General features: G+C 30.1%; 1 protein-coding gene and 1 long non-coding RNA gene across 3 annotated transcripts in view; both read right to left on the reverse strand.

The window, feature by feature from the left end:
- LOC136086024 (uncharacterized) lies at positions 1-2107 on the reverse strand. The gene is made up of 2 exons (XR_010641324.1): positions 369-2107; positions 1-251 (listed from the first exon to the last, which is right to left on the reverse strand). It is a non-coding gene; the product is annotated as an uncharacterized LOC136086024 (long non-coding RNA).
- Positions 2108-11286: 9179 nt separating this feature from the next.
- Positions 11287-12330, reverse strand: part of LOC100211398 (T-complex protein 1 subunit zeta) — a 32070-nt gene continuing 31026 nt past the window's right edge. Inside the window, exons 12-13 of one of the 2 annotated variants that reach the window (XM_065808250.1) lie at positions 11875-12164; positions 11287-11423 (exon numbers count right to left, since the gene is read on the reverse strand). In XM_065808250.1, the coding sequence (XP_065664322.1) occupies positions 11883-12164 (282 nt within the window). In that variant the 3' untranslated portion in view covers positions 11287-11423; positions 11875-11882. Of the gene's footprint in view, positions 11424-11868; positions 12165-12330 lie in introns of those variants that run through there. The other variant, XM_065808251.1, reaches the window with a different exon arrangement.

Genomic DNA, 12330 nt, shown 5'->3' on the forward strand with positions numbered 1-12330 from the left:
TTTTGCATGTAATAAATATTCATATATGAAATACAAAGTTAATCAAAATGAAATAAAAACATAAATAATGTCCTAATTCAAAAAATGCAAGACTTAGCTCATAGACCAGCATTTGGATAGTTATCGTGTATGAAACAAACTGCATTCATTCAAAATGGTGCCAAGGAGGATCTCTTTCCATTCAAAATTAAACCAGTCGTGCTAAAAAGGCATTCAACAGGTTCACTGCCAATGCTCAATGCAAGATAAACCTGAAACAATAGAAACTATGTAAAATAAGCAACATTAAACTTCAGAAAAAAATTAATGTTTGCTGTTATTTTTGTCACTAGTATTAGTTTAATGTCAAAAATAAAATTATCTTCTACCTTGGCTATGGATGCTAGAATAGGGAACTTTTCTGCATTATTTTTCCAAAACAGCAAGGCTGGTGATTGATTATCACAAATGCTAAGATAAAGATTTATTTCAGCTTGCAACCCATTGCTATTCTCTAATATTGCTCCAGAGTTTAGTGAAGATTTTGCAGTTTCCTGTAATAAAGTCAGCCTAAGTTTTTTAAAATCCTGAGCTGCATTTGAGCTTTTACTATTTTGATTATTGTCAATGTATGACGCAGAGAAGTTAATCTTTTTATCGGTTCCTATTTGTGGTAAAATGTTTGAACCAAATAAAGAAGTTTTTATTTTGTCATAGCTGTTTTTTAACAAAATTTCACATTTTTCCTTCGTCAAAACAACATCACGAATTGCTGGATCAAAACAACACGCTAATTCAACTAAATTAGTAACAACTAACCATTTCTCAATGCATTTTCTAACTAACTTTTTATATTGTTTTATCGCAGAAGAATCTGTGACTTGAACAAAGCAACAATTTTTAATTTTAGTTACCATGAGTGGAAGGCAAGACAAATTTGGTGTTCTCTCGCATCATTTTTAGCTCAAAATCTCAAAATCATTTTTAGCTAAAAATGTCAAAATCTAGAAGTGAATACTCTTCAGAATACTCTTCAAGTGAACTCTCATCAGCTTGACTAACAGATTTAGTTAGCTGTGTTTGTGGAAGAATGCTTACATTTTCAGTTTCAATTTCAAAATCCAGAATTGGATCCTCTTCATCAGCTATTAGCTCGTCAACATGAGTTGTAATTCTTTTGAACAACTCCTCGTCTTTCACAGTTTCAATTTCATTCGATAGCATATATCCCTTAAAATGTAAAGCTTTTATTACTTCTTTGCATTTGCTTACTAGTAAAGTTAATTCTGGAATTTTTTTTAAGCTATTCAAGGTTAAAAGCAGATGAATTCCATGTGCGGTGCATGTTATACGTTCATGGCCTAATAGCTTTGATAATTTTTTCATATTAGCTGCACCATCAGTTGTGTTAAATAATAAAAAATGCTTATCTTGAGGTAAAAATTCTTTTAAAACAGTTTTAACAAATCGATAAAGTTGCTCAGAAGTGTGCGACTCCACTGGCTGAACAGCCAATGTGAAAATTTGTTTAACAGAAGTATAAACATTTTTTAAGGCAGATCCAGATATAGTCAGATGATGGGGGCTGTATTTTTTGAACAAAAACTTTTAAACCCAGATCTTTCAACTGAACTAAATGGCTTAAGATCTAAACATATTAATAGACAAAGATCTCTGTTGAATTCAAATTGAATTTGTGCTGGTTTATTGTTTTGTACAGTGCGGACCCAATTAGTAATTTTAGAACTAACTGGTTGCTCAAACGACTTTTCATGTTTAAAAACAGCATGGTTTAGATGGTTACCAGAAGATGTCATTGTTGAAGTAACATATACCTTTGATAATCGACCTTCATCGACACGTGATTGCTTTTCGAAACAGTATCTGCAGTACAACTGATTATTAAATAAATAATTTTGATTAATTTGGTTTCTTGAATCTTTCAAGATTAGTTGACCCATGAAGTCCCATGCTTTGGATGTAGCAGCCCTAGATTTGCTGTTGGACACAGGAATCCATCTCAGATCCTTGAGCAAGCAAATTGTTCCAGTTTTTTTTTTTCAATGGAAACAAATTTATTTAATCGTTCACGAACTGTATATATTATATACAGTATATAAGTATATACAGTTTATATAATATAAATATATATATATATATATATATATAAATATATATATATATATATATATATATATATATATATATATATATATATATATATATATATATATATATATATATATATATATATATATATATATATATATATATATATATATATATATATATATATATATATATATATATATATATATATATATATATATATATATATATATATATATATACAAATAATAATGATGATTCGGACCTTTAGAATGATTGTTTCTTTTCATTTTAAAATTTAAATTGCGCACAACTTTTCTTTTTTTTTATGGATAAACATTGACTACTGTTTTCGGACTGCAAGAGACTTTTTTTTATAGCGCGAAAATTAAGGTATTCGGACATACGGTATATTAACACGAGACTCACGGAATTCCATGGTTAAACCAAAAACTATATTACGAAGCGATTGGTGATAGGTGATATGATAAAATTTAAAAAAAAAATGGACATAAACTTATTTAAAGATTTAAATCAATTAACTAACTATGATTTTAACGGCTGGCTATGGCGACATATTTTCATGGCTGGCGAAGGCATTTTTCACAGCTGGCTAAAAATAAAGCAGTGCTTGGCGACGGCTAGCGGCTAATGGCGGCGGCTTGCGGGTCAACAAACAAGCAATTTGCCAAAAAATACCCAGTGATGTCGAAATCTTATTAAATAATAAATTTTGAAAAATAATGGAATTTCTTCAGCATGTACTAAAGCTAAAATTACTGTATCATTAACATGATACTGGATTCCATTACTAAAAAAAGTACTACACTTCCAGACTGTTTTTTTATTATCAGTAACAATGTAACCAAAATTAGTCAGTAGTTTTTCTTAAATGCAAACTGCTAAACTATCAAATGTTATAGAACAAAGAATATAAGTTTTCTCGCTTTCATGAAAATAATCTAATGATGCTATCTCCCAACATTGCTGCAACTGATGTCATTTTGCAAGTGAGTAAGCAATGTTTTTAAAATTTCGAATTGTAGAAGCCAACTTTTTAAAATATAAATGCTTTGCTTCAAAACGCATACACCATAAATATCGTAGTGGCCCATAATCATTAATAAGTCTAGTGTAATGAAGCATAAAATGAAACTTGGGTGTAAAATTATTTGGAAAATATTCAACAAAATTCTGCAAAAAGTGCTCTACTAAAAATTGCACATATGGCAATACAGCCTTAGAAATTTTTGGAGCAAAAATGTAATCAGCTATTTCTCGGAGCTGTAGATACAACAACCAGTACGTATTAGACTCTGATACATGATTGCCAATCATAAATGGCAACAAACGTAAGATACAATATTTTTGTGAAGCCGAGCCAATAAAATTAATTGATGAAGCAGAGCGTTCAACAAATGGTACTTGCTTATTCATTCTATCATTTCTTCCTATTTCAAAAATGTTGAGCTCTATATTCATTTGCTGTATAGAAATTAGCTTCTCTTCTTTAAGTTTTAATAACAATAAACTGATTAATTGTGGAATTGTACCTTCCATCATATCATGCATTATGTCTGGTGGAAAAGATTGTGAAATGTTAAAATAAGGGAAATCTAAAAAAGGGCAACGTCTTTCAACACCATACATACTTGAAGAAATCTTACTAGGACCTAAAATAGCTTCCAAATGGTAAAGATACATTTCATGATTGCGAATTGTTGTATCAAACTCTGAAAAAACTTTGTTTTTGTTTGAATACGAAGTCATACACTGACGACAAAAAAGACCCGAATTAAAAACCCGACGAAAACCAGCAACTGCATGCGACGACAGATTATCTGCTGAGATTGTTGCCAAACCTCCAAATAATTGTATTGGCTGCCCATCATCTATAACTGACACTCCGTCATTTTTTAATGTTATTAAATCCTGAATTAACAGTTTTAATATTTCTTCGTATGTTTTATGTTTCTTAATTAATTTTTCTTTTACAAGAATACATAAATAAATATTTTGAAGCCTTGAGATGTATTTTTTTTTGATATTGCCATGATAAAAGTAAAATGCACAAATTTTGTGCACTGTGCGATGAGCACCAATAGGATTGCACCAATAGGATTGCAAACTGAAATTTGACAGATTTGTAAAAAGCAGGACAGCCATCAATATTACAAACTACAACATAGCCAGCTGTATGTTCATGCATAATATGCATATGTTCTAAATACTATAAGGTAAGTTAAACAATACTATAATATAATTTGAAATGTATTTTTATGATGTTATTTATAAGTGCGAAGTATTTAAAATGATTTTTTTTTTTTTCTTGTTTAAAACGCGCATTTCGGTTTTGGGGTAATATTGACAGGATTGTCAAACTTACCTAGGTCTGTCAAAGTTTGCTCATAATGTGTGATTATTGTCATTACGCTTTAAGTGTAAATATATATATATTCTGAAAATAAATTTTCACGGCTATTTACAAATAGTAATGAAATACTAATCTCAAGTAAATACCTTAAAAAATTAGTTTATTTATATACAATTAATCTTAGTAATAATAATAATAATAGTATAATAAATAATAGTAATAACAATAACAACAATAACAATAATAATATTAATAATAATAATAATAACAATAATAATAATAATAATAAAGTAATTATAACAATTTAAATAAATCGGTATTACTTTTCATACAGCAATCGTTTTTACTTACAAAGTTACAGTTACAAATGAAACTTGGGTGTAAAATTATTTGGAAAATATTCAACAAAATTCTGCAAAAAGTGCTCTACTAAAAATTGCACATATGGCAATACAGCCTTAGAAATTTTTGGAGCAAAAATGTAATCAGCTATTTCTCGGAGCTGTAGATACAACAACCAGTACGTATTAGACTCTGATACATGATTGCCAATCATAAATGGCAACAAACGTAAGATACAATATTTTTGTGAAGCCGAGCCAATAAAATTAATTGATGAAGCAGAGCGTTCAACAAATGGTACTTGCTTATTCATTCTATCATTTCTTCCTATTTCAAAAATGTTGAGCTCTATATTCATTTGCTGTATAGAAATTAGCTTCTCTTCTTTAAGTTTTAATAACAATAAACTGATTAATTGTGGAATTGTACCTTCCATCATATCATGCATTATGTCTGGTGGAAAAGATTGTGAAATGTTAAAATAAGGGAAATCTAAAAAAGGGCAACGTCTTTCAACACCATACATACTTGAAGAAATCTTACTAGGACCTAAAATAGCTTCCAAATGGTAAAGATACATTTCATGATTGCGAATTGTTGTATCAAACTCTGAAAAAACTTTGTTTTTGTTTGAATACGAAGTCATACACTGACGACAAAAAAGACCCGAATTAAAAACCCGACGAAAACCAGCAACTGCATGCGACGACAGATTATCTGCTGAGATTGTTGCCAAACCTCCAAATAATTGTATTGGCTGCCCATCATCTATAACTGACACTCCGTCATTTTTTAATGTTATTAAATCCTGAATTAACAGTTTTAATATTTCTTCGTATGTTTTATGTTTCTTAATTAATTTTTCTTTTACAAGAATACATAAATAAATATTTTGAAGCCTTGAGATGTATTTTTTTTCGATATTGCCAAGATAATAGTAAAATGCACAAATTTTGTGCACTGTGCGATGAGCACCAATAGGATTGCACCAATAGGATTGCAAACTGAAATTTGGCTTTCCAATACTTCAAAAGTGGAAACATTAAACTCATTTATAGTTGCTTGAGAATCATAAAAAGTAGAACTATGCTTATTTCGCATGTGCTCACGTAAACATTTGACAGATTTGTAAGAAGCAGGACAGCCATCAATATTACAAACTACAACATAGCCAGCTGTATGTTCATGCATAATATGCATATGTTCTAAATACTTTTGCATTGAACATTTACAAACACCACATGTAGAACATGTAATGCAAACAACATTATTTTTTGCTGCTATATTTATTGAATTCAAAAAACTAAATTAAGGAGAAAAAGAAATAATAGTTATTAAAAAGTTCATAGTATTAGAATTGACTGACAAAAAAATGAAAATTCTAACCAATAATTTTATTTCTAAGTTCTGGGAGTCCTTTTACTTCTAAGTATAAGCAAACATCTTCAACGCTCCAATTCAAATATTCTCCCATTTAATAAATGTAACAAGGGATTCTATAATATAGACTATATATGCTGATGTGTATGCTATAATAGTTATATAAATATATGTATATAACAAAAAATAACTTTCTTGAGGAAATCAAACCAGATTTTTATAAAAAGCTTAAAAACCCTACTTTTTTCAAATAAACAAACATGCGGATATCAAAATATCATGGCGTATTAAAAAAAAAATTGAAGAACCTTAAATAAGGGTTCTTTAAGGGTTCTTTGAGGGTTCTTTTTCCATGCTTTATATAAGGTTACTTTCTATATATATATGCTTGTGTGCCACAAAATTTGTTATCAATTTTTGAAAGCTTTTTTCTCAACCAATTTTGCTCAAATTTTGCACACTTAATCATTTTCGATGACAATACAAGGAAATGGAAAAATTTGACCAAAAAAAGTTAATTAAGTTAACAAAAATTTAATTTGTATTTCCCCATAAGAACACTGAATTAATAAAAAAAAATTTAAAAACGTAACAGTAATTTTTCCTTCTACAAAAGATAACAAAAAAAGAATTTCTAGGCCCAATAGAGTTCTGCTTGCATAAAGCATGGATTTGAAAAAAGAATTTTTTTTTGATTTACTAGTTACTTTTTAAATAACCCGCCGGTTCTTCAAAGAACTAGTAAATAATATTTAGAACCCGCGAGTTCTTCAAAGAACCTTAAGTTTTCTCCAAGAACTTATAGGTTCTTCAAAGAACCGCGAAGAACCTTTTAGATTAACAGTGTAATCGACGTAAAGAGAAACATGGAGAATTAAAGTTAGTTGGAAAAAATAATCTGACAGAAAAGGCAGTAAACATCATCCAAAACTATTTTGGAATGGCTAAAAACTGCTTAAAATTGCCAATTGAATGATACACAAAAGATATACAAAATGAAAAAGAACATCAGAGCAGTACTTTTTTACTGTAACATTATCAACAGTCAATCGCAACGAAATGTTTTATGCCTTATAGGACCTGAAACTTGGTGTAAGTGGAAAAAATCAGGTGACCAAGGAAATGACAACTATAAACCAAAAGTTAATCTACCTATATAGATTTATGATATTATACTTAATGATTTCAATGGTTTAAGTGATGACCACTTATTGAAAAAGTGTGTTCATGAAGGGATAAATAATATAATTTGGTCCAGGTGTTCAAAAATGTGTTTGTGAAGAAAGGTACCCTAGAAATTGGAGTGAATTCAGCTATATTAAGTTTTAATAATGGAACATCTGGTCTTAAACATGTTTTTAAATATCTAAATATACCACACAGTGGTAAGACTGTCCCCGGTTCATTGAAAAAGAACCTGCGTCGTGTTAGTAATGCAGAGAGAAAAGAAAATACTTATAATAAAAAATAAGAATTTTTGGGCGGTTATGTAAATTTGGTAAAAAAAAAGTTTTTAGACTGTTTTTTATTTTTTTATTTTTAAAATGATGTTTTCTCAATTTGTCGTTTTTCATTATTTACAGATTTATTACTCATTTTTACAGAGTTATTACTCATTGTTCAGGATTTTTTTAATGCAGACCCCCTGAAAAATGGACTAAGTTTTAGCAAACTTCAATAATTGGCCTTTCTACTTGTGTAATAAACTTCATTTTAGTTCAGGAACTAGATAATATAAGCGAAATTATCTTTATAAAAATTCGGGAGAAAAAGGTGTTATATCTTTGAATTTTCTTCTTTCATTCATTTGTACAGTTTAAGGCTTTTTTCGGCTAAATTTTGATGTTTTTTACAAAAATTTCAATTTTTTTTTGATAACTCGTAACTGAAATTTGTTATTAAAGCTATTTTACTTAATATTCTGAAAAAAAAATTCACATTCACAAAAAAAAATTTATTTCGTGGTAAACTACCTTGAACAAGGCAGCTTATATAAGATAACGCGGGTTTACATCGACAGGTGGGTAACATCGACGCGTGTTATATTAAATGTTTTTACCAGTTGACTATTGTTTAAATTATTTTAACCGACGCGACAGTAATCCGAATGAACAAATATAGTTATTTTTATTCACATAATTGTTAACATAAATAACGACACAATACGGGAAACACAAATTGTAAACATAAATAACGACACAATACGGCGAACACAAATTAAACTTGTTCCTAATTTTTTCACTGTTAAAAAAGTTATAAGGTAAGTTAAACAATACTATAATATAATTTTAAATGTATTTTTATGATGTTATTTATAAGTGCAAAGTATTTAAAATGATTTTTTTTTTTTTCTTGTTTAAAACGCGCATTTCGGTTTTGGGGTAATATTGACAGGATTGTCAAACTTACCTAGGTCTGTCAAAGTTTGCTCATAATGTGTGATTATTGTCATTACGCTTTAAGTGTAAATAAATAAATGATTGATTTGTTTTTTTAGAGTTTATGATCACATGATATCATGCCTCGCAACTACAAAAAAACAAACAACCAAGTTCAACATATGGATTGTATGATCGGGAAGCCATGAAAAAAGCCATTAAAAATGTGAGTGAAAACAATGTCAGCATAAGTAAAGCGGTATTCATGTGCAATATCAATAGAACAACATTGATTAATCATATCAAGAAAGTGTATTGTAAACAAGTCGGACGCCCAACAATTTTGATAAGAGAGGAAGAGACGTTAATTGTTCATACAATTCAGAAACTTGGAGACTGGGGCTTTGCAATAGATCGTTGCAATGTTGCGAGTATTACGCAAGATTACATAAACAGTAGTGGTAGACACAATACCTTAAAGAATGGCAAGCCTGGAATTGATCGGATGCGTGGTTTTGAGTAGAGACGGAAAAACGAACTTCCTCGTCAGATTGGACAATCTCTTCCTGCTAACCGTGCGTATGCATAAAATGTTAACGCAGTTGATAACTTTTTTGAAAAACTAGCAGTTGTTATTGAGAAAATTCATCTACATAATTAATCTACAGCAACAAAGTATATTCAATGTAGATGAAGCAGGATTTCAAACCGACATAGGAAAGCAGAAACTTCTCTGCAAACGCCGATTAAAGAATCCACATAAAACGGTCGGTACTTCAACTAAAACAATGTTCACAGTGCAGGTATGCTGTTTTGCAACCGGTCAACTTTTATCATCATATATTGTTTATAAAGGTCTTTACCTTTACAGCACCTGATGCAATGGTGGTCCGGACATTACACGTTACAACTGTTCTCCTTGGACACAACTCTCACATATCAAAAACTGTTGAAGACTTAGCTATTGCAAACAACATTGAGCTACTTTGTTTACCTGCCCATACAAGTAGTATTTTACAGCCTTTAGATGTAGGCATTTTCAAGACAGTCAAAGCATCTTTGAGGAACTCTTTCAAAACCTTTTATGATTCAACATGATACGAAAATATTGATAAAGCAACTTTTCCACAATTGCTAAAATTGGTTACACACAATGGGGCATTCAGTCGAAGCAATGTTATAATGGCTTTTGAAACTTCTGAAATTTTCCCACTAAAACGAAGTAAGAGCCTCTGACATCGAGTGTAGTTATTAGCTCAAGTAATAACGGAAATCAAAATAAGATTACACTGGCAATCAGTGACATGAATAATATAAGCTCCGTACCTATGCGAGTCGCAAGCTCAAATGAAATACAGGAAGTTTTGAATCCAAGAAAACAACTAGAAGCGGTACTTTTGAAACATCTTCGACACACGCAACCTGTGAAAAGTGACAAAAATCAAATTATCCTGATTTTGTGTTAAGGATGATGTGCCACTCAGATTGGGTCAAGCAGAATTTAGTGATCTTGTTTGAGATCTGGACTTGTCACAGAAAAAGGTAGAACTTCTAGGGTCAAGTTTAAAGCAGTGGAATCTTCTCCAATTTGATGTCAAGGTTTCACATTACAGAAAACAACAGCAGAACCTGCTTTCTTTTTTTGAGAAGAAAAATAATCTTGTTGATTGCATTGATTTTATTGGTGGAGAGTATTCATAGACTCATCTAAGCTAAGCTTGAAAGGTGTATTACTGCATAATGGAAACTGTCTTCCTTCTGTTACTATCGGCCATGCAGTTCAAATGAAAGAGACTTATATAAACATGAAAGTTCTCCTCAAATACAATGAACACAAAGTAAATTTGCGGTCTAAAAATCATTACTATACTTTTAGGAATGCAATCAGGGTATACTAAATACTGCTGCTTTTTGTGTATGTGGGACAGTAAAGACAGAAGTTCACATTAAATACAAGAAGGGTGGCCTGCAAGAAATCTTAGTACAGGTGAAAAAAATGTTATTACAGAACCAGTCGTGGATCCTAAAGATATTCTCCTTCCACCATTACATATTAAGTTGGGTTTAATGGAATTTTTTGTCCAAGGTATGAACAAAGGACAGGCTTTTAGGTATTTAAGAAGCTAATTTCAAAAAATAAGTGATGTCTAAGTTAAACAGGGTATTTTTGTTGGGCCACAAATGCGTCAACTTATGAAGGATTCTGCATTTTAGGAAGTTTTGAAGGGGCAAAAAAAGGAAACTTGGTTAGCTCTTAAGGGAGTGATTTGTGGATTTGTAGGCAACAAAAAAGATAACTACATTCAATTGGTGAAAATATCTCTGCAAAAATACCATCAACTTGGATGTAACATGTCCCTCAAGATTTATTTCTTCCACTCATACCTAGACCCCCCCTCAGTTGTGGAGCTGTAGTAAAAAACATGGGGTTTCACCATATCTGTAATAGAACAAATATGTCAGGGTCGTTGAAATGAGGCTATGCTTGCAAATTACTGTTAGTTTGTGTATAGGGATGCTCAAGAACTATTCTACAAAAGGAAAGAAAAAAGGTCACGATCTCGCGACGATACTCCATAATCAACTTCATACCTATTAGCTTGATGATGATGATTTCTTTGTTTAAAACTATAAGAATATCTGTCTTTTGCCGTATTTCCACGTATATATTATTGCTTTTAAAGAGAAATAATATATTTATATAAGAAAAAAAAAAAAAACTAATACGAAACTATAAAATTGAGTTCTGCTGCAACTATTACAAATATACAAGTAATTATTTTGCGTATACTCTCTGGGGAAAAACTAACATCGGCAAGCACGAAATGAAGATGAGTAAGACTTTTTCTCCGTCTGCAAACCTACAACATAAAAATAACATTTTTTAATTAAACCTTAAACATTCCCTTATTCTTGACTTGATATTCGGCTGGCTGTGCGTATGTGTGTGTGTGTCTGTGTGTGTGTGTATATATATATATATATATATATATATATATATATATATATATATATATATATATATATATATATATATATATATATATATATATATATATATATATAAACACACACACTTTCAAAAAAATCAGTAGTTCTGTTTTTATGTTGAAAATCTACTATATTCGAAAAAATGTAAATGACATATTTTTACCATTTTTCAATTTATATCAGGTTAAAACCATATTTCAAGTATGTGTGTGTGTGTGTATATATATATATATATATATATATATATATATATATATATATATATATATATATATATATATATATATATACACACACACACATATACATATATACGCATACCTGAAAAACTAGCCCTTTAGTGACGACATTCCTGCCTTCATTACTTCGTCAACAAGAAGCAGATTTCCAGCGATTACGGTACAAGAATTTATTAGCTGACGTTTAACACGATAATTGTCTAAAATCCCTTCTGTTACTGGATTCATTGGTTCTCCTGTACTTAAATTAAGTCCAACGGGCACTTTACTGCTTCCATACTCAGCTTGTAGTTTTACAGTCGCTTCTTGAGGGTCAAAACCTGAATTCGAGGCTAGCGCTTTTGGTATAATTAGTAAAGCATCAGCAAACGCCTATAAAATATACGTGAAAATAAATAAAGACTTTAAAAATTAGAAATTGAAAGTTAAAATAAAATAAAAAATTTTTATCTGAAAAAGGAGACGATAAAAAAAGGTATAACTTATTTAAACTTAAGTTAGCAATTTATAAATATTAATTAAAAAAATGATAATTAAC

Source organism: Hydra vulgaris, chromosome 10 (assembly GCF_038396675.1).
Source record: "Hydra vulgaris chromosome 10, alternate assembly HydraT2T_AEP".
Lineage (NCBI taxonomy): Eukaryota > Metazoa > Cnidaria > Hydrozoa > Anthoathecata > Hydridae > Hydra > Hydra vulgaris.